This window comes from Chlamydotis macqueenii, chromosome 2, assembly GCF_036417535.1.
Source record: "Chlamydotis macqueenii isolate bChlMac1 chromosome 2, bChlMac1.mat, whole genome shotgun sequence".
Taxonomy (NCBI): Eukaryota; Metazoa; Chordata; class Aves; order Otidiformes; family Otididae; genus Chlamydotis; species Chlamydotis macqueenii.
Window position 1 is genome coordinate 107,009,278 of NC_141557.1, and position 23,971 is coordinate 107,033,248.

Genomic DNA, 23,971 nt, shown 5'->3' on the forward strand with positions numbered 1-23,971 from the left:
CTCATCTTGCATGAGAAGTCACTTTTTTGTTCAGCTGTGCTTCTAAGTGTCCCTTTTTAACCATCTACGAAGAACAATTATGTCAGTAAATAACTAGCACTGCTGCACTGGCTGGTGGAGCTTTACCTCGTTTATCTTTCATTTCCTGAGGCAGATACAGAACCTAAGAAGAAACCCGGAGCAATTTTCTCCTAGAAGACTAATCCATATTCCTCCTATATCCTTCACTTCATCCAGGATCTAATCTCTATACTCCATGAAGCCAGTAACAAAGATAATGTTCACTACAAGACTGCAAGGATGAGGATTTCTATGAGGAAGGAAAAATGATTATCAATGTCTTGCACCAATATACAACGATGTCTTTGTCCCCGATGATGTCTTCCCCAACAATTTCAAATTAAAGTAGTTAGATAAAATGAAAATGTTTTATTTCGGCATGAAGGAAAAGAATACCAGCAGGGGATGGGAGGATGGAAAGCTGCCATGAGTGCCATCTAAAATATTGTGCATCACGGGCCGTGTCTATTGTCCATGACCCTAGTACCTCTCCACCTTGGAGGCCATGAAACTGGGCCTGTCCAACACAGTTGTCATTTCATGATGGCTCTGGGATAGTTCAGAATGAAAAAAAAACTAATTGCACTGTTAAATTACCGATTTATGAGAAAGGTGTCAAGGTCTGAAAGAACTGCTGTGAGACTTCTGCTGTAGCCATCATGATTAATATGGTGAGCCCCTAGTACTCTGAGAAAGGTTTTGAAGAGGAATAAAAATAAAATCACAATTAGCAGGCAACTGAATCTAGCTACAGATTGCCTTTGGTTTATTATTCTATTCCCCAGTATGTTAGGGAAGGATAATTTCAAGAGGACTTACAAGTGAACAGAGACCAGTAACTCTTGCTTAAATTGTTATTAAAACCTGAACAACCATTTAAATTTACTGCCAGTTCAGCCACTAGCACCAATGGGTCAAGGGATCAAATCCACTTTCAATTTGACGTTGTGTCTCCAGTTGCTAACACAGTTGTGATATGGCTCTCAACAGCCCCATTTCAATAGGACCGTATTAGGACCACAACCGGACTTTCAATAGGATGCAGAACGACACCTCAAAACAGGGACCACGCGTTTCTGTGACTGCGTGCCAGCCTTATGCCAACTGATGGTCCCCAACTCCAAGAGAGAGCAAGCAGCACCCAATGCTGATGGAAAGGGGTCTCCTCTGCAGTAACAATCATAAATTGTGCAGATGCATTTGCAGCACATGATGGATCCAGGTGCCTCTCCCAGTTCCCCTATTCCAGAAAAATGAACAGGATAATTAAGCACGTCTGGGATTTACTGAGCTGGCAGATTTAGTACTGAAGAACACCTTGTGCAGTAAGCAAAGTCCTGATGCATGCAACATTACCTGCAGGGGCAAAAGGAGACACCTTTATTTGCGTGTCAGCTTCCCCTCCGTCTTGCATCCAGTGATTTTCCTACTTTCTCTCACCATGCAGAAAACATCCTTACGGTACACAGGTTTTCAGACCAAACTGATATTGATAAGGTCATAATTTTGCTGGCAATACCAGTTAGCTTCTGAAAATGAGCTTCATGTCTATGTTTTTCCTTCCTTTTTACCACAGACAGCCAATAGACACTGGTCTTCCAGGATTAAAACTAACTGAAGCTTAAAAATATTCACAACTAATTTTTAAGGATTCATGCACACAGAATTATGACCAAACATAATGAAAAGGAAAAAGTCAGAAGATTTTGTGCCTGAATTGTTGAATTGCCACAGCTGCTTTTTGGATGCCATGATAGAAATAATGCGTATTATATACAAACGTCATACAGAAATCAGCTCCACTGCACTCAGTGTGAAAAAGAAACATTGTTATCATTGATGAAAAGTCTACCATCGACACTAGTAACACTATTTGGCACTGTAATAAATCATTAGATGGAAAATTACACTGAAACATTATTTTTTTTCTTGAAAGTTTGTAAAAGTTCTCAGCCTATCTGTGTTTCACACCTTAGACACATCTGCTTTGTAAGAGATATTACTGGGTTTTCCCTAGGTATTTCCTGCCTACAGTAAATGTGAAATTTACCATGTGTTTGTCTTAGAACTCTTTTTTCAGAAAATCTTCCAAGCTTCCAGGTTATTTGTTTAATACTAAAAGAAAAAAGTAACTACAGGAACAAAAAAAAAATGGAGCAGTAGTGGGAGAATTTTAAGTACAAAATGTGCTTAAGTAGCTGTAAAAAACCAAAACAACAACAACAAAACCCAAACGAAAAACCCTGACATCATGGCTCTTGCAAGTTCTCAATGCATTCTTTATAAAAACAGAATAAATGAGAGAGTAACACATGATGTTAAAGCCCAGGAAATCCAGGATTTCAAGATCCCCAACCCATTTCTGCTCCTAAGTGGTAATGATAAATTTTCTGCCACATTTCTCTTCATCACTTCACACACATTTGAATCACAAATACTTTCATAGCTTCGTACCACACAAGGGAGTGTTAAATGGCATAAGCAGAGCCCCTTTAGACAGTCTGATGACAGAAAGTTTCCAAAGCTAACAAATATGAATCCTGATTTTGTAATAAGGCTCCTTACGCATGATCATCTCTCCTGTAGAAAAAAGAAACAGTGGTCTTAAAAGAAAAAAAAATAATCTTACTGTTCTTTACAATGTGTTGCAATTCAAAGCACACACACCGGTGTGTAGGAGGGATCTTCCAGTCACTTACTCCTTAGAATAGCTCTTCCACAGAGACCGTGATGGTCAGCTTGGTCAAGCCTTGGCAGGACTGTTGGAGCTAGCAGAAGCCAGTCTCTCGGGCTGTCAACTGGAGGAACAGGTGACATTACAGTTTCCAGTAAAGCCTCCAGTTTGACCACTGCTCCCCTCTCGATGGGGAAGAGCCAGAAAGCCACACAGCCAGGTTTCTCAAGCCACCAGCTGGACCATAATCCCTGAGAGGAGGTGGTGAGTCTTCTCTTTTGGATTGGTCATCAGAAAGAGGTGAGAAAGGTGGCACATGCACAGGGCAACCGTGAGGGGACCGGTACTTCGCCCTTGTGTACTGAATCCGTCGTGTGCACTGCTGTTGGTCCCAGAAAAGGTTCTTGTGGTGAAGTTACTAGTGGAGAGTAGGCAAAGCTCTGAGAGGAGCCAGGGATCAGGAGGAAGGAGGTACATTCAAACTGACAGAAAACCGCAAATGCTACAAAGAAGAAAGTGACTTACCTGCTCTAGGAAAATTTCCCTCACAAAGATGAAAAGCTGTATGGTGTACCCCTGAGGCCAAGGCGATTTGACTGAGGAGCATGAAACCGAGCTTTAAACAGATTGTTTGAATCACATATGACAAGCCACAAAATAAATACTCTGGCTACCAATAAGGTCTGCAGTGAAGTCCCAGGGGATGCGAACAACAAAAAACTGAAAAGCAAATCACAAGCTCAACTGCTTCATCAGGTTTTTAGTACAACTTGATTTGAGCTTATGGAGAAGAGTCAGCACTTCTGGCTGTACCCAGAGTGAGAAAATGTGAAGGGAGAACTCAAAAGCAAGATGGCTGAAAGTAACTTTAACACAGGCACTCCAAAGAAAATAAGCGTATGTGTCCTGAACAGCCAAGGCTGACATTACGAAGTTGTGGTTTATTCTAGACATGGCAGTTTAATCAAAGGCAAGCTTCATAAAGAGACAAGTTATCTTTTAATTGATCAACAGATATAAATGGAAAAAACAGGCAATGTTTGGAGTATGCAGACCTGTCATTCAGGATCTTTTTCAAAGACCTGAAGAAGGAGTTGCAATGCACACATTTTGTCTGTTTTCTCCAACTAAATCTGGTCTAATAAAAGAAACTACCACTCCAAAATTTCTGCCTTGTAGAAGTTACTAATACAGGGATGTATAGCTCAACATGATATATTTCACAGCAAATGGAACAGTTCTTCTCAGTAACAAGAGTACCTGTGAGATCATCAGAGATGCAATGTCTTCCAATGTCAGCATAACTCATTACGGGAAAAGTGAATCTCCAAATGTCTAAAATAAAGTCCAGCAGAATAAACCTAAGGATGAATATTACATTTGACACACTATGCAGCCACATACTTGCTGACATCAATATCTGAACTCTAAATCATATGTAATTTACTCTTCATGACACCGACAGCTGTAGGTCAGGAGTAGATGCAGAGGCATTAAGAAAGTAGTAATTCCAAATTTCAACTACGTTGTCACAGGAAGTAAAATCCAGAGTCATCTTTTCTCCCAGGGAAATCATCCTGAGACAAAGCAACTAAGTGTTACTGCTACTGAGAACAGAAAAACAAAGTTATGCCATATGTTCAGTCTGATAATATTCATTGCTTTTTCTATCAGCTTTACTTTAGCCTTTGTTCCTGTAATTTTTATTCTTTTAAAATATCTTATTCTAATACAAAACTATTTGCTATTTTAAGGATGTAGTTTCAATTCTCCTTGATTTGTCCTAGTATACAAACTCTGACAGCTAAACTTGACCGATTATTACCTGTTCAGAATACAGAAATCTAATGACAGATGTTATAAACCCTGTAACTTCTTGTGGGGTCTACTTCTGTTGTAAAACTTGACAGAAGAAAAAAAACTGAACAGTATTAATTTCAACAAAGCTGCAGAACAAACTGAACGTAACAGAGACAGGAAAGGAAAGGAGAGGGTTATTGTCTCAGTTCACACCGAGTGATTTAGTCATCTGTAATCAGCAAAGATAACAGTGGCAGGTAAGAGTATTATCACTACATCAGAACATCTGCACAGCGGTGAGAAAATACATACGTTTATTTTCATGGTGGACCAGAGCAGTCATGTATCTTCCCCTTGTACTAAAGGCATATCTGGTTCTTTTTAACATGATGCGACGTGAAACACTCCTTTCTAAATGAACTGGACATACTGTTCAATTTTGTCTCTTCTGGCAGATGCAATTAGCAAAACTAAGTGTTCTTAACAACTGTTCAAGTGTTATTAAAATGGGATCTCTTGCTCCATCTATACAAAGACTACCTTGTTCTTTATTTAATTTCCAAACTGCAAAGAATAATCTTGAAAGATGCAAGTACAATAAAAGCACGCCTGCTGCAGCAGGGTACACAAATATTCTAGATATTATTCTCACAGTTTAAGTTGCACTTTTTAAACCTGGTAACAGTCATAAGATAGTGACAATATTGCATAATGTCAATCAATAATGGTTTTTTTAAGGTTATCATTTTGGAATGCCTTTTAAAAATAATTTCTATTTTTATATCTCAAGGAGCACTGCTCCACTCCATTTGACAATTCATTATTACCACAGAAGCAAAAAGAACACGAGGTTAACGGCTACAGCTATTAGCTGTAACCTAACCAGCATGGCACTGTATAATTGATCTCTTCTCTCCAAGAATAAAATTCAGAAAAAGATAATTACTACTAGCATCTCTATAAGAAAGTACAGAAAGCCTGGGGGCAAACATGTGGGATAATAGCAAAGACAAGAGGAAGGAAAATGGGAGTGTACCAAGAGTTTATTTATAAATATCTGGGAACTCATTTCTTGGCATCATGTAATGTCTACACAGTCTCACATTGATCTAACTTTTAGGCAGTGGTCCTATATTTAAGAACAGAAAAACTAAGAATCGGCACACTAGACTTACAATACTCTCTTCAAAAATGAGTACAGCTCTTTCCAGATGAAACTGTCTGAAGACTGTCACTTTAAGAATAAGATTTCCAGAGTTTTTTCCCTGAACAAGTATTAAAAGGTTTTTCTAACCCAGTGTTTTCAGAACTTCTATGTGGTTGTAATGACAGTAATTGCTGTTAAGAGAATCACGTTAACCACTATATGCACACCTAATTTTAGCTTCAGCTTTGCCTTCTGCAACCATCACAAGTCAGGCTTTGATGCCTTTATTCTGTCTCTCCATAAACACTCTTTCCAGGTGGCAGGTTCAAGTACGTATTTCCTTCAGGGTGAAATTTTGCAAGTCCCCCTCAACATTAGATATTGTCCCTAGGTCTCACTTCTCTTTCCTTGTTTCTCTCATTAACACATCCAGCATCCCGTTGCCTCTTCATTAGGTCACAAGTACCAAACCAGTTGGAAAAAAAGCTACTTATCTTCTATAGCATTCTGTTAGCAAGTATTGGCTACTCTGGTGGCAACAAAGCTGTCCTGTGAGCTGAACCACAGCGTCACAAATGGAGACAACTGGCAGATTTTGCTCACAGTCGCAATGCTGATTGAAAGCAAAACGCTAACACAGCAACAGTCAACTTCACTTGCACGAGAATTTTCTCCCCATTGGGTGTCCATGACTGGTTTTAATGCTGTTTTGCTTACGTAGCAGAAGATGGCTCTTAGCAAACTGAAGAATCTTGAATGCTTATTTAAAGATTTCCTGGAGGTGAAAGGCTGAGGTGCCTGAATATTTGTGGGGTTTGGTACCGTGTTTGTTTGCCTTCCAAACAAACCACTAGTTGTAGCATGAAATACAATCTTTCCACAAAACTTGCCTTTTTTGCTTCGGAGAAAGAAAGTTACATAAAGAACAGACTTTTCTGAGGCTCTTCAAAATACGTCTTTAAGATACCATGTCTGATCCATACATAAATAAAGCAACAAAGCAATGAGCCTGCCTGCATTACATTAATGAACGTCACATTTTGCATTTAAAGATCCCAAAAAAAGAAGTGAAACTAACATAGACAGCTTTATTTGCGTTCATCTTACTAAATTTTGTTCCCATAAATTTCAATAATCCTACTCTCTAGTTGTCAATTCAATGACGGATATTTTTTTAAGACCTTAAGTAACATCTCATATCCTTCAAGCAGTCTGGTATCCCAGCACCTCCTTCTTCCCAATGCACAATTAATACCTGCAGATGAGAAGGGCTGTTTGTGTCACATATTTTATGGGCAGCTGTAATTCTTCAGAGAAATTCTTTCCAGCAATGCTGGCATAAAGGAAGCCTCCAGTTTCCACAAGAAATTCTACTGACTTACGTTCTCCTCATGGCAGCAAGTAAAAAGAATAAAGATACAACAGAGAAAACAGAAGAAAATAGTGCAGTAGGTGTACTGATGACTTGGAGATAAAAATAAACAGTACTTTAATACTTGTGCTTATAATCTCATCCTTCATACTGGGTTCAAATTCAGAGGCTGTAGCTTTAGTTCTCAGGTCTGCCAAGCTTTCCAGCTCATTTCACATAAATTTTTCATCTGTGCCTTAGCTGCCTATCTGTACATGGAGGACAGCAATACTTGTTCTCTCTGCTTCTATCTCGCTTTTTTCAGATCTTGAGATTTTAAAAGGAGCTGACCTGGCACAGCAGGGTCCTCATCTCAGCTGAAGGTTCTCTGGTGCAACACTGATCGCTACAAGCAAAAGTCATATGTCTGAGAGAACATTAACTTGTTTGTATCAAAAACTAGAATAATATGGTTTTAAAACAGTAACATACTCGAGAAATTGTACAAAAGCCATGAAGTCAATGCTATCTCACTTTTTCCATGCATACACTAGTGAAGGCACTGAATAAAAACATCTTCAAGAACCATACTTGTTGCCTTTATTGTTGGAGCTTATCCCTATTCCTTTTATTACACAGAAACTCTCCAACAATTTCTGTAACAGCACTGGTTTGGGCACAAAAGTTACGATCTCAACAGAACAAAAAAAAGTGTCTTTAGTTCACAGATGCCACCTATATCCTGAGTTAACAGTGAAGTTTTTCCGAACTTACTCTTGCATTGTTGTGGCAGGTCATGTGTCTCTTCAAATTCTCGCTGTGCGCAACGGGAAGCAGATATTATCTTGAGAATGTTTCTTTTGAAATAAACAAATCAAGTATAATAAAGCTCAGAAAGGGGAAAAATGGAGACTCATGCATAAACTGCAATTTTTCCATTTAAATCAAGGACCAACTGAGTGGACTGCCAGGCTGTAAATCTGTCTTCAACCAGTATAAACTACTAGTTTGGACAGTCTAAGCCTCCAATATTAAACAGACAATTCTTGAATAATTCATATCCAAGCAAGTCTTCCAGCCTTTTCTGAAGCCAATACCTTGTCGTGGGTCCTCCTCCCACCACCTCAGCATACGTACACCTACAACACACAGCAGTCAAATGGCACTGAATGAAGCTACTTTACCCGCTAACAACAGAAATGTGCTTATCCTCAGAGGTGTGGATTGAACATGCTGCTTAGATGCTGGCTGTAGGGTACGATTCTTTTGGGGTGTTTTCATCATGAAAAATACTCATTGTTAACTCCTCACTCCTCAAACAAAGCCTCCTCTATTATTGGCCTTAAATCAGAAGGGAGTGACTTTCTAGTGAAGAAAAGAAGGAAGGACACAAAAAGCCCACAACAGGACAGCAGAAGTTTAGAAATAAAATCAAAACTCACAATGTATAGAAGACATACTGCTCAATGAGAGTGCCACCACTTGCTACATGCACACAGACACATTTGCCTCAACCTCCGGGAAACACATCTTCATGGTTTTCAAAGGAAGCTTAGAGATTCAGCTGCACAAACTACTAAGTAAGTTTTATCATCAAATTATAGTGGGGTAACTATGGGAAAGGACTCAAACATGATACAGAAGAATTTTGTTTTCATATGAAAACCAAAGTTTCTGGGCTCCAGATACTGTCAAAGTCCCCCAAAAGTCCTACCCAAAGCCCCCTTGGTTCAGAAATTAGCAGTTTCTCAGTCCTAGAGAGGCACAGCTTTGGAAAAGATTACAGACATCTCAGAGTATCACACCATATTCTCTTCCAGGGAAAAGAGTATCTTTGGGTGTTTGTAAGAGGCTGGTAGGGCTTGAAGGCTACACTCTATTAGCAAGTAATGAACCTACTAGAAACCAAACATTTTGCTTATTCACTGTTGCTGAGGGCTGAGCAGAAACTAAAGAGGGTGGGAGTAACCCTCTGGAAAGGGTTTGGAGCAGGGGCTGGGCAGTCCCCGGGGAGAAAACTTGGGAGAGGTGCAGTGTGGGGTGCGTGCTTGGGTGGATCCATGTTGCTCCATGACGAAGCGCTTCTACGAGGAAAGCCAAGCCCCAGGATGGGAGATGTAGCCGATACAGCCACCAGAACACGTGGATTTGTAGGAAGGCTCAGAAGAAGGACCATGTCCACCCATAAGAAGCTTTTTTTCTGAACAAAAACCAAACCAAACAGCAACAAAAAAAAAAAAAAAAGGCCTGACAAGTAATTAATCCCCATGCATACTGGCCTCTTTTCCTAAAAAAGTAAAGGGGTGTAAATATCAGAGAAGTAAATGTAACATTTAGCTCTGTATACATGGTATTACCTTCTCCTCAATTACCTTTTAGGCTTTTTCACCACAACATTTATCCCGCAATGTCAAATATTTTCACTTCTCTATTTACCCAGACTGCAAGTTCTGATTTCTAACGGCATCGCTACAGCATACAATAAAGAAACATAACATTAATTCATACTATTTATTTTATGGTAGAAGAATTTTTTTTTCACCAAGTGAAATGGCCTGCTTACCATTAAAGAAAAAACGCAGCAAAACATTAGATCAAAACTTCACTTCAAACTATTCACTCAAAACACCACTGCCTGGAGCACATGGGACCATCCTGTATCATTTTTGCATAAATAAAAGTAGGTTTTTGCTAACATCGCTCATGTTTCCACTTGGCCTGGCAACTTCCAGGGGTGTGGGTGGCTGGGTGGCGGGGTTGGATGTGTATCTGCCTCCTGCCCCCTCATTCAGGTTACGGCGTGCCCCATGACAAGGATCTGATCTGTCTGTTAGAAGGAAGCGTGTGCTTCTGCACAGGATTTCTGGCCACCTCCAAGAGCCGCAGACGAAGGCTTGGTTCCCATCCCAAGCGCCAGCAGCAGGAGTGGCACCTTCAGCATGCAGAAGGCCTTGTCAACAGTGAAAATATCCTCAGCCAGCCATGGCCGTGGCCTGGAATGTCAAACCCCATCTCTTCTCTTAACAAAAAAAGCTACCTGATTTATTACAAAAAAAAAGAACAGAAAACATATCCTGCCAATTTAACAATCAATTTTCAGCCCTTTTTATTTTCTGGGTTTTACTTGAGGGACTAAGCATTCATTTTGTCTGTTCAAATAGTCTGCCTTCTTATTACGTTTAAACACTGAAATGTAGCATATTTACAGCTAAATTTAGTGTCATATTCAGTATGGAATTGGCCATTTAGCTGATTAAGTTGTACCATGTGAAGGCACCATGACATGTACTATTAAGAAATGAGAAATGGCAGATGGACATTTCCAAAGAACCATCAGCTTTGCAAATGGTAACGCTACAGACAAGAATATAATCTACTAAAAATTGTTAACAAGTGAGGATCGAGGTTCAACATCCTCCCTGAACAGGCTACAGCATTCCCTTTCACAACTTTGGGAAGGAAAAGTTTGACATTTCCAGCAATGTGCCACTTCATAAAATAATTTTAGTAATAATATTGGCCATGATGTTTGTCCAAATTTGAATCTTCTTTCGCACCAGCCTGCACAATCCACAGCCTTTCACTTGGGCTCTAGACTAATGGCAGAAGAACAAGTGAACCACGTACATATAGCCAAGACTACACCTAGACTCAAAATTAAAGGACTTTTAAATGGAATTTAACATAACTCAATGAAAATTAATGAAAATTTAATTTAAAATTAAAAATCAAAAGAAAATCCTTCCAGATCAGAGTACTAATTTTAGGATAGAGATTGATATGAATGGTGTTTATGTCATGACATAGCCTGCAATATCAGGGGACTGAATGCCAGGTCCATGGCGGATCTTTTCCTCAGCCCAGGGTCTCTCTCCTGTTTCGCAGGACACCACACCCCTGCATTTCCCCTAGAGTCCTCTTGGCTTCCTTTCTGCCTTGTTCTGCCTTCACGTTCATTGAGCTCCAGGTGGTTTCATACAGCAAGGCCACTTTCTGGAAATGACTGCCAGGCAAATTCTCCCATTCTCCCCCTTAGCAAGTGCGCAAGTGTGTAGTACTTCACCAAATCAAACAAACAAGCAAGGAGGTCTTCTACCCCAGTTAAATAAAAATTTGAAAGTAGAAGCATTTAAAATAATAAACCCTTGGCCTGTGTGAAATGCCCCTGTTTGTGTGAAGCCTGCCACAGTTCAATTAGCAAAGGCAGTAACTGTCCAGTTACAGATTAAACAGTCCTTCAACCAGGCGTTTGAAAAGAACTATCTGTTTTCCTGAGGTGAAAGGAAAGAAAGAAGAAAACGCAATGTTTCACCTACACAAAGTTTGGAATCAAAACATAAAAGCTGACCTCCCGGATTTGAAGAGCGACCTAAAGCAGAAAGCATTGCTGTTCTAATCACCAGTCTTAAGGAAAACAGAAAAACTAGGTTGTGGCCAAAAGCTATCGCTCTCACATGGCACCTCCGCTCGTGAATTGATTTTCACAGTTTCTCACTCTCCTCTAATTCTATTAAAGCATTTAACCCTGAAGAGGAGACTTCCAAGCTACGCATTACTATACTTAAAACAGTTTTCACCAAATGCTACTTACTGAGTGTAACACATTTAGGTAGTAAACTCTTAGAGACTGAGGTTATATCTTCTTACATGTAATTCTGCTGCAAACAGTATCTGTACTCCAAAAACTGCAGACTCCAAATAAAATAGCTCAGGGAATACAATGGAATGTGATCTGTTACTGTGTGCTGAGTAAGGGGCATTGCCAAAAGCAATCTGTTTCTCCCAGGAATGTAGAGACAGTAGGAGGTGTCTGTGGGTGACACAGTAACCTTGAAAATTTGTAAAATAAGATACCTTTGTTAAGAAAATAGCAGAGAATTTAGGAAGGCCAGACTGGCTTCAAGAGGCAGATGAAAACAAAACTGGGAGAGAGGGCGATGAGAACGTTCTGCTACATATTCAAGTTGTATTTTTTTAAATGAAATGTTTATCTGTAATTGAAAATCATGCAAATAATGACAGCAGCAATGTGGGAGACCTGTGTTAATGTATAAATGAGTTTTCAACTGCTCTTAATATTAATTACATTATATACTTATTCAAAAACATTTCAAACCTGTTTTGCTGTTTTACATTGAGCCTCAACCATAATTCTGAGGAAGAAGGCCATCTTCAGCAGCAGATACACCAGTTATATATTTGATGCTAAGTAAATCGCACAGTTTTATTCATAACAAAGAAAACAAACTCAAAGGGTGGTTGTTCTGGCTTTGCCATATTTTTTTATTATTCTTAACAATTACTTTTTAAATATACTTACTATCTAAGAGTGGTAAAAGCTTTTCTTAAAATACTTGCATACTGTGAAACAGAAGAATGGATGCAGTATTTCTGTAACATTAAAATATTTCTATACAAGTTACACAGACATAGAAATACAGGTCACACATGCCCCAAAATAAATGTTTAAAGAAAGTGGTCAGACTAGAAGGAATGCAATGGAACAATACTCCAGCAAAAAGAGAGTTAAGACTTTAAACACAGAAGACTCTTAATCTATCCTTTATCAATTATTCCAAGAGCTCAACAGAATCTATGCAAAACATTGAGAAGACAGAGTAGTGCAGGTGGCTTACTAACTTAAAAAATGCACATTTATTATCCAGGGAGCGAGCAATAACAGAATCACAGAAAAGTAAGGCTGGAAGTGCTCTCACAAAGTCCATTCCCCTGCCCTAGGGCAAGATCAACTATACATAAACCGTTCCTGACAGTTATTTGTCTAACTTGTTCTTAAAAACCTTCAGTGACGGAGACTTTGCAACCTCCCTAGGCAATCGGCTGCAGTTCTTAACTACCCTTACCATTAGAGAGATTTTCCTAACGTCTGACCTCAATCTCCCCACCACAGTAAGCCTGCCTGTTACTTTGTGCTCCGTCCCCAGCAGAACTGGAAAACCGTTTCTATTACCTTCCTCTTTACATGAAATTTCCATATACTTTTAAATGATTATCACATCTTCCCTCACTCTTCCATTCTCTAAAATGAGTAATGGCCAACTGGGTCATACGCAATCTGCTGGAGCAATTTATCTGGCCTCCCATGTCATCCCCTCAAGGAGCCTCCCTATTCTGGAACTACCACCTCCATGCCAGAGACAGCTCCACCCAAAACCCTTTTGCTTATTTTAAGCAAAATAAGATGCGAGGAGAGAAGCCAAATTCTGCAGCAGGCTCTCAGATCACTTTCCTGCAAAGAAAGGTCCCACACAAACCAGCAGAAGTCACCATGGAAGAGATGTGAGGTGGGGAAAGGCACTCACCCCAGAGAAGGGAGGATGAGGAGAGGAAGGGTTGAGTCTGGAAAACAGGGGAAGAGGCTTTTAGACAACTTGGAATTAAATTGTAGGGAGTTGGTCTGGAAGGTGAAGGAAAGCAGTGAAAAGCAGGACAATTACCAGAAGGGTAGGAAATCTGGAAGAGAAGCGAGACCACATGTATAGACAAGGGGAAATGGAAGAGCCTCAGTACAGAGAGAGGGGATTCAGGCACTGATGGGGGAAGAGGCGGAGAGAGGTTAGGAAAGCATGAGACGCAGGACGAGAAAAGTAACAGAAGTCCTGAGCGCCAAGGGGATACAGAGCAGAGGTGGAGAGACTGGAGAAACTCCACCAATGTCCGTTCCTATGAGCATGAGGATCTCCTAACAGATGAGTTCAGTTTCTCTGATAAAGCAGGGCCTGGGGGGATATCAGCCAAGCTGAGGAGTTGCTCCTTGGGAATAACATGGCGTCTCTGGAGGTCAAGCTTCAGCAACAACGACCTTGAGAAAAAAGGCTGCAAGGGATTATGGGAAGATTTGACGGTGCCATCACTTCCACAGGGAAAGGTGTGAGGGAGAAGATATGAAGCTATGACAGAATGGGATCAGAAGGTGACAGGAAAAGTTGGTGCTAGACTGAAGAGCAGGGGCCCACTGCACTGAGCAACCTCTTACTATTTATTCTGGTTTCCATAGTGTCAGAGGCAGTAATCCCTCCAGCAGTGCTGAGGGTCACAGGGCAGGAATGCCTCCAAGTCAGCCCAGGTCTGACAGAGCTGGTGCTGAAACCAAGCTAATAAAATCCTCATGGACCTAAGCTGACCTTGCAAGGTCAGGAGGCTTCATACACTGATTCCTAATCCATCCCCTAGTGTTCCCTTATCCTTTGACCATCCTGGATGTCCCTGTGCCACACATTCCCAGTGACGGAGAGCTGATTTCAGAATCACACTGTTCTAAACCAGCATTCAAAACACACACTGGTGAAGAAAGTACGGAATTAAAAAAAAAAAGACCTTAGCTGTCCAGGATCCCCACTACTGTCTCTATCACTGGTGCAGCACTGAGAGTGGTCAAGGCAGAAGCTGTAGTGCTCCATGGCAGCTAATAAGCCTGCAAGCAAGGTGGTCCTGATCGTCACACTAAAGCACCGCTGTACCATGGCCACATCTTGCCATGTAGCTCAGTACATCAAACACATGCCCCGGAACAAATTCCCACTGCTTTGTGAGAGCCTTGAAAAAAACACTTTCAGAAAGGTTGAGAATTACTGCTCTAGTCTGAAAAAGACAGCTTTTTCAGGTCTCAAGGGTCATGTTGTCTAGACCTCTGGCCTTCCCTTTTGCTCTCCTCTGGATGCTTCCAGTGGGCTCAAAGAGCAGAAACAGTACACCAGCCACACAAATGCTAAGTAGAGTGGAAAAAATATTTTGCATGTCTTACACGCAGACTCCTGTCTATATATTCTAGCATAACATTTATGGCATAGTATTGTTGATTCATAGCCATTTTCTGAACTCTTGCAACTGCCCATCTGTTTTCTGCAGACCTGCTGCCTCACCAGTTATTCTACATTTTGATTTACACAGCTGATTATTCCTGCCCAACCACAATTTAGAACTTGTCCTTGATGAACTGCATCATATTTATTTTAGAACAGTTCTCCAATACACCACATTAATTTTGAATCCTAATCCTGTGCTCAGAGGGTTTACATCCTCTCCCTGGTTGGTGTTGTCTGGAAATTCTGCATGCAGATTCTATCATCTTAGTCATTAATTAAAATATTGAATATTTTCAGGCAATCCAGGGCAGAATCCCACTTGACATATCTTTCTAGTTTGACTATGAATCACTACTAATTATTCCAAGAACAGCTTTCCAGCCAACTGTGTACCCACCTCATAGCCCATATAGCCACCTTGTTTATGAAAGGGTGAAAAGCCTTCCAAATACACTATTTCTCTACCTACAAGGAAATTAGGCTCCACTGACGAGGTACTTTCTGGGAAAAAATATGCAAATTCATTATCATAGTATTATCTACAGGCTATTTATTTAAAAAAAAAAAATAAAATTAGTTGATTATTTGATTCAAACTTTTTTGCCCAAGAATTTAAGATAAGTTGTCTACTCCAAAGCAGAAAAAGAAGGACCCAGGAAAGTTTACATGTAGGTGCAGTGTTTGCTACTTCACAGCTTTTTTTGAACATAGACTGTCCTCCAAACGTTCTCCAGTGTAACCACTAATTGCTCAGACATGGCTTCAGCTATTTCACCCTATGTTGCAGAGATAATTTAATAAGCTCTAGTTTGTTCTAAAATACCTGTTATCCTATCTCATTAGTTTATAAATGGTTCTGTTCCTGCTCGAGTTGGAATTCTTACCTTTCTCAAGGTAGCAGTCCTTTTCTTGCCACTTGATTACACCCTTTTCAGCAAAGAACGATACAAAAAAATGTCATGAACTACTTGGTCCTCTCTGCACTATCAGAGTTTTGTCATTGCCTCTCAACTAGTAGTTCAGAAACTCAGTCTTCCTCTTATTACTACTGAGAACATAGCGTATTTCCTTGTTACCAAGTCCTTCATAATTTTTACTTTGTTTTGTGCTGTGGCTTACCTGATTTGGCCCTTGCATCCCTCTAATGTTCTTTTACAGTCATCTCTAGTCATATATCTAGTTTCCACTTTCGGTATGAGTCCTCAATTTTCAGATCATGCAATTTTGTCTGTTCGTACACTTTTTTATTGGAACACTTTCTATTTGTGCTTCTAATATTCTTTATCATGATTGGAAAATAAAAAGTTCGTTGTCAGGCTTCCTGAATTTCTTAGGTTTGTTTCCCAAGAAGTGTTACCTCCCAGTTCTGTGAGCTGAATCCAATCTACTTTCTTGCGTACTATGGCTTTTATTCTCAAGTTCTCTCTTCTCATCTTCTGAACAATGATAAGCTCGCTCCTTCATGATTGCTATCACTCAAATTGCTTTTTACCATCATAGGCTCAGCCATCTCTTTCCTAATCAAGCCTAGGAGCACTTCCCTTCCACTGCCTTTTCTACATTTGGTAATCCTGAACCTATTATACTTACCTGTTCTACTGAAATTAGTATTTAGCCAGTGAAGTGAAAAAGCTCTAACCGTAAGCTATTGTTTGGTAATACATAATAGAGTGATTGGTTGAGCCCATCTCTTGGAACAAGAGTCATGTGCAAAAAAGGGCAGCTGTAGCATCTGTGCCAGTAAAATAAGCGTACAGATAAAATCAATGTATCTCCTCGTCTTAACTGTAAGCTTTTCCAGGTCACAATGATAAGCAAAGTGGAAAGGAGGTTTACTAAATACTCAGAAGGTGACTACACAGAGGTATCATCCTCCCAGGCTTCTTTTGCCAGCACTCTCTGTTCAGCTGTAAATTGAAATGATTACTCTGATTGTTGCAATAGCTGCAACCACTTAGCATGGCTAGATTCAGTGTTGACACTGCACAGGTTTCAGATATCAAAGCTTTTTCTGTACAAATTAGCTCCCTTCTGCATGTGGTCATGCCCCCTCTGCCGCCAGCAGCTACTGTTTTCTCCTGCAGCTAAACTGGCATTCCAATAAAACAAAAGTAGTACAGCAAGGATCAGAGAAGCAACCATATGCACCTGCCATTACACTTTTATTGCAACTTTTAAATTAACATAACACAGTTCAACAAATTTATCTAAGAAATATATACCTACCTACCCACTGTTCACTGCTGAATGCATCATCTAAATCTAATAAGGAACAAGAAAGATCTTCAAAAAGCAAATACGGATATTGATGTGATGTAAGTTGGAAGAAACAGAAGCCCTTGCCTTCTTCTCATATAAAGCAATGACATTTCAACCTGTTTCCTTTACAAGCCTCCTGCCCATTTCCCTTATGAATCTCCTGAACGTATGGTGCAACTTAACTCAGTGTTTAGTAACTCATTAGTACAGCAATCAAGATTTGAAAATGTATATTAACATCCTTACCTGAGGGCAACTCCAAAAGAATGTAACAATTCCTTAGGAGAGACCAAGAAACCTTTGTGCTGTTAAAGTCTACAGAATAGGTCTGCATCTGCTGGGTTGTCACCACAATCTGACTGTTGCCCCTGGGCCTCCAGGGACCCCAGTTTCATCTCCCTGAGTTATATGCAGCCCTATTTGCCAGGTCTCTTCCACCCAGCAGCACTCATGAGGTTACCAGCTTTCTGACACGCTGCTGCCCAAGCACCCTGATCACAGTGCCACTAACCCCTACGTTCTGGGAGCTAAGGGATAGCAGATGCTGTGGCAGAAGACTGTAAGGCTGGAAAGAAAACAATATAATATTGTAAGGGTGCTAAAGGTAGTAAGGTTTTCAGCAAAGGAGAGAACTACAGAAGGCAGGACAGGTCAGGGAAAGAACAGATATCCACACAGTGGGAATTTTGGTGGAGAGCAAAGGAGTGGCAGCAGGGAGATGTAGGAATGTGCCACTGGCCAGGCAGAGGCAGGAGGGCCCTGCAGTGGTCCCAGACTTCACATCTCCCATCAGCGTTGGAGCACATGTGGAGCAAAGCTCCCCGTTTCCTCTCCTTCAAGACACGTCTTGCTGACACGCACGGAAACCACGTTGTAAATCAAAGCAATGTGAGGCAATGGAGACAGTTCAGAACTGCACTACCATTCCAAATCGATGTGCTGGTGTGGACAGTCGGATGCAGAGCTGCCAGCTCCACTGCAGCCAGAAGGGTGGGACCAGCCTCTGAGGGTAGATCTGCTTTGGGAAAGGACAAAGTGGGAACCTGCCCACAGGGAAACGAGCAGTTTTGCTGTTCCCTCCTGGGAAGAGCTCCTAGAACAGCAGGCAGCCCAGGGTAAAGCAGCCCGAGACAGAAAACTATCTTCTTATACATACAACCCACAATCCAGTAAACTTCTAAAGGCAAAAATTTTAAATTGGAAAAATAAATGTCTCGCACATCACTGACTTTCACTGTAGTACTAATCCATTATCTAGAACTACTAAAGCAAGAGGAATATCCAGTTGATTTTCTACCCATTTCTCCCAGTGTGTCAGCTGGCTGGCAGATGTGGAAAGCAAGCAGCAGGCTTTTCTGATCCGCATTTCCTTCTCCCACCTCTCAAATCAGAAATGAGTCCAGACAGGGAAAGCCCTGAATGAATTCCAGCAGACTTTACACTAGAGGGAGCTTTCCTCAGAGAGACATACCACCTTGGCATCCTCTTTCTCAGTATGTTATTTTTGAAGTATCTGCAGGGAAATAAACTGGACTGAAGTGAAACTGTTACCGTTTAAACCCTCTGGTTTTGTCAGTTCAAGCACATGAACAGCACAAGGCAGGAGGGAGTACAAGTAGAAGGTATCTGGCAAATTTTGCCCGGAGATGTGCTCTGGTTGACAAGATAAAGCTCAATGCTGACATGTTTCTGAGAAGCCTCCTGATACGAACTGGGTCCATCCCAAACCCTCATCAAATTCCTATGTTGAATATGAAAGCAACTTAACAGACTACGTTTCGTACTGACCCAGGAGGCCACTCGTCATTAAGCTGTTAATGAGTACTTTAATAAGGAAAGCTGAGATACACCTTCCCTAAGGCTTGTGGCCATCCGTTTTCAGAAGGCCTGAAATAATATATATGGATAATATGAATAATAATAATATGAAATAATATAATATGGATAACTGTGTTACTCACTGTTGATACAAATGTTGAACTGTTCCTCAAGTGAACCATTTTAAAACACTATTTAAACTGAAAGTAGTATAAGGTGCTAATGACAACCAGGACCTATTAAATTTATTTTATGAGCTCCAGTAAACTGTCCCAAAACTATGAGCTGAACTGGAACAGAAGTCCTTACCTGTGAAAGCATTTGTGGCCTGAAAACCAGCTTCCTGCATACTGCTCTCCCAGCGAAGCTTGAGATTCCCGTCTTAACCTGTCCTTACTGGAGACAACTGCTGAGCTTGGAGCTGTCAAGTCACTTCCATCTTAGCTCGTCAGAGTCCATTTCTCTTTCCATTTCCATATTTGGCACCATCCAGTTCCCAGCTGATCCCAGGTCTTTCGATCTGTAGGCAGAGGGGTCCTGCACTGAATCCAAGTAGGAAGTGTTGGACAGTCCCATCAACCAGCCAGCCAGAGGATTTGGGCCATGATGAACATGGAAATGAAGCAAAGTGCCTGCCAAGACTTTATTTTCCTTTTACAATTAAGTTCTAATCCTCTGTTCATCCAGCACCATTTTTTCAGGTCTCGTCCAATGGTGATGTTCAATTGTCTCTCCTCTCTTGTGTTCCTCTCCCCTCAGGCACGCTCACTGAGAAATTAAAAAAGAAGAGATTATGTTTCCTGATGACCTGTAGCAACATTAAAATTAACAGACTCCAGGGAACAAAAACCCAAAACACATTATCAGGGATTGATTGTACACATTAAAGGAGATCTTCAGAAGGCAAATATTGCGATTTTGCTGAGATGCAAAGTGTGACCACACAGCTCTTTGAAGTGCAAAGAGGAACAGTGCTGAGGGTGTCATATGCATCTCTGAGAACATGATATGATTTACATTTCAAAAGCCATATTTAGCAGAGATGGGGGCAGTAATACAATAACAAAATTGCAGTTAAAAGGGAAAAGGAAAAATACTCAAGGCTCTCAAGTCTAGTCTATTCAAAACTGGAGTGAGATTATTAGCATTTCATATAGCTGCTTCTCTTCTTTTCTGGAGCAGGAAAAGAGAGCGCTGTCTGCCGACACTATACATGCCGTTCCAACAGCCTTCTGAGGTTAAAAACCTTTGTATGTCTGTGCTGTTGATTATCTGGGTAAAATCTCAATTCTAACACAGATGACACAATTCGGATGTCTTCAGACATTTGGTAACATTAAAAATACCCACAGGCTAAACAAGAGAAAGGTGGTTGAGTTTTCCTTGATCCTACTACTTTTGCATAGCATGGGTACCTGCAAAGTGACTGAAAACTAGAGATGCTACACATCCAGCTTTTAAATACCAGGACACATTTATTTTTATGGAGTGAAGGCGAACAGCAGACAGGTACATGTTTAGGGAGAAGATTATTTCAGAAAAAAAAGCAAGCAAGGAAAGGCAACCTGGGAGGAGAACCCACTCTCTCCCCAGTCATCCTGCTCCTTCACATAGCAATGCCTGGCTCGCTACCTGCCAGTTCAGTCCCACAGGCAGGTTGAAACTACATCTGTGATGATCTCATGATCTACTAATGGATTTTAGCTCATGAGTCCAGCCAGGGCTTGCAATACTGGATCAGACCTGAGGTCCATCTACTGAAGCAGCGTGTATCAGTGTCACTGTCAGTCCCAGCACAAACAACTTTGGAGAACAGTGCAAGATCCGGCTCAGTGGGCAAGTGCGAATAACCCACCACCCACTCCCCAGCCCCACTTCACCCTTTACTCTGACTTGCAAGATCTAGAGACTAGCACATGGCCTGAAGCGTAAGGCTGCATATCTTAGATGGTTCAAAACTACAGAGAAGATCTCATGCTCCTTTGGGCACCTTCTGTTCTGCAGGCACCGTCAAGTGCACAGCCAGCCAGCCCTCGAGGGCATCAGGAGGGCGTTTTCTTCAGGGACAAAAAGGGTCTCCTCAGGTGTGTCACTGCAGCCAGGCGAGCCTGACACCTGATGAACACACTGAATGAAAGCTAGCTGCTAACAAAGACATATTTGCTATCTTAATGATGTTGCTGCTTTTCTCCCCCCAATTTTGTTACACCTGTATTACTGAAGAACACACGTTTCTGTCTCAAAACACAGCACTGACTGATTAGTTACTTGTATTCAAATCTAGTAATTTGCACTCAAATCAAATAAGGTTACAGAACAGATTTCAGATGTTTTCCCCATTTCTTATCCAAACATCTCAACTTAATAGAGGAGAAAGTAGAAGTTAAGAAGAAAAACCTGAAAACAACGCCTTTACACATAGTATCTTCTGTCAGAAAAAGTTGCATTAAAAATTTCAGAATAGTGTTTAAAATGCTATTATTACTGAATGTCAGATCCTCAGGATGCTTTTTCAGCCCTTCAAAGTGCTCTATACAACTAACAACCATTTCATATGAGGTTATTTTATTCTAAAATACATACAACTGAGCAAGTATAATATACATACGCCGCAGCACATATTTCTTTTGGCTCTTAACATTGTGCTAACTATCCTACAATGACTACAGATGGATCCTGCACTCATTTCCCAAGCTTTTTCTCTAGAGGTCTGAATTTCTTCTATATTTGTAAGAGCAGGTCCATATTTGCATTCACATTTTCAGCCTTTTAACTTTTTATTTTGGTTCATAAGCCCACAATTTTGATGCCTTCTGTTTTCAGCATTTTAATTTCTCTCCCCATCTGAGAGATGCTCAAAAGATGTGCACTAGTGCCTTAGCATCCAGGGATATTCTCTTATTGTTACTTCTTTGCGTTAGATACTACACACTTTGGATTCTTAAAAGAATAAAACACTTCTACTTTCTTGAAAGTTAACTTTTTATTAAAATAATAATTATTTTCCACATCCTCAACATTTCTGCTAAACTAGTTAAGAACCCAACAGCGTTGAAAAAACTCTACAATGCAGGCACTTTCAGCAACCACTGCTTCTTCAGACAGACAGACATAATTTTAACAAAATTACAGGACACCGAAACACTTACAGCGTTCATTCAGACCTTAAAATTTAAAAGATAGTGCACTGCATCAGGTTTAAGTCCTCCCTTCAGGACTCAAGTGAAAGAAGACACCAATATCTCTTGATTGCCCTAAGTGAGCATTTTCTATCACTGCAAAAGCACTCTTCTCTCCGTTGTACTTTATATTACGCAGAAATTTTCCATTAAACCTGAACCAACGTTTAAAGAGAAGAGGTTTGTGTTTGTTTCCTAAGAGACCGGCATGTTTGGCATGCACAGAAGGGGTGGGCACCTCTGCTGGCACGTTTCAGCGTAGCTCAGCCACACCTAGTGAAGGTACGTGTTTACCCTTTTATATTGGTCTGGTAAAGAAATGTTAAAGCAACCTACTTAAGGGACCAAAAAGTGAAAATATGTATCTGCAAAAGAGAGTGGAAAGTAAACAATACTGACAGAACTACAATAAGGCGCAATCTTTGATGCAACTATTGTATTTTTCACAACCTGCAAAAGACCCTGGTGGGAGTATGTCCCATTATACTGATCGGATGGCAGAGAGAAAATGTAGACTAGAAAGACTAGAGATTTTTTCTTTGCTCCATCTGTTACCTCCTTTGCAACAGGAACTCTACTTCCACTTCCGCCTTCATTCACCCACTGCAGTGTAATATATGAGTCTCAGAAGCAAACTGTTGTGTTTTATGAACACAGAATCATAGAATGGTTTGGGTTGGAAGGGACCTTTAAAGGTCATCTAGTCCAACTCCCCTGTAAAAAGCAGGGACATCTTCAACTAGATCGGACTGCTCATATATAGCTGCACTATAAGGATTTTTGGCTACTATGCACTTACGTGATTTAATATCCAGAGAAAAAAAATCAAATCAATTTGTTTTCAGCCTCTCCACTTTTCTCAAATTTGGTCCTGGGAGAGACACCACCATCTGAACCTCACACAAATTGCAAAGAGAAAATATTTTGACTATTTAACACCTTATGTGATTTACATGTTCTCATGGTATATTTAGCTAGTCAACCTGCTATTCCTCATCCTCTAAACATTTCAAGATGCAGCATTAAAGGGCGACTGTAAAAAACAATCTGAGAGAGAAACATATCCAATGAGTGTCATTAAATCCTGCAATAATATCTACATTTTACGAAGCATTGTGCAATAATCAGTCGGGACCAAGCCTGGATGAACTTGCAGTGAAAGAAGAAGTGAAATACTGCTTTCTTCAAGACTCAAATATCTTGGTAATGTCTTGAAAAACTCAAAAGCACTGGCTGACATGTAAATGCTTCAGCTTGGGGTTTTTAGTTTGGTTTTTTTTTTCCATTTCCTTTCACCATAAACACTCTGTTTCTCTGGTCACGTGCAGCTGATTCCCACACAGGCATTAGGAGCTCACTGGATGTGTTGTCAGAAGGGCCACGGCCATGGGAAGCGTTTCCTGTGACAGCCCTTGGCACAAGGCATCCTAAGGGACAGCGTTTCACTAAGGTGTTTAACAAATTTCCTAACAGGAGCATCTGCAGTGGAAGCCCACACGTTTACGTTTCTGAGAAAGTTACTGAACAGCTTGTGAGCTGCGGCTGAATTTAGCTTAACCAAGGGAGGACCTGCTGCTTAAATTTCTAGCTTCCAGGTGAAAGATGTGTAAAAGGGGAGAGACTCTGAGCTAGCCCGCCCCGCTCTTGCTGTGCTCTCCGCAGAAGGCAGGTGCCAAAACAGCGGCAGAGCCCCAGCAGGAGCTCGGCCGCTGCCGGCACCAACTCGCTCTGTGGCTAAAAGGACAGAGGCAGTGCTGGCCGAGTCAGCAGCATGATCACAGCTCAGTGGGAGATTTAAAAGTGTCTCCAAATTCAAGGAAAAAAGTTATCTGACTGAAGCCAGGACACATGCAGAAC

At 40.8% G+C, this 23,971-nt stretch overlaps 1 protein-coding gene across 2 annotated transcripts in view; it reads right to left on the reverse strand.

The window, feature by feature from the left end:
• The window catches only part of LDLRAD4 (low density lipoprotein receptor class A domain containing 4), a 179,346-nt gene extending 159,643 nt beyond the window's left edge, over positions 1-19,703 (reverse strand). For both annotated transcript variants that reach the window (XM_086740575.1, XM_086740573.1), the window contains exon 1: positions 19,245-19,703. In XM_086740575.1, coding sequence (XP_086596701.1) covers positions 19,245-19,284 — 40 coding nt within the window. In that variant the 5' untranslated portion in view covers positions 19,285-19,703. The remainder of the gene's footprint in view (positions 1-19,244) is intronic.
• Between the last annotated feature and the right edge of the window lie 4,268 nt (positions 19,704-23,971).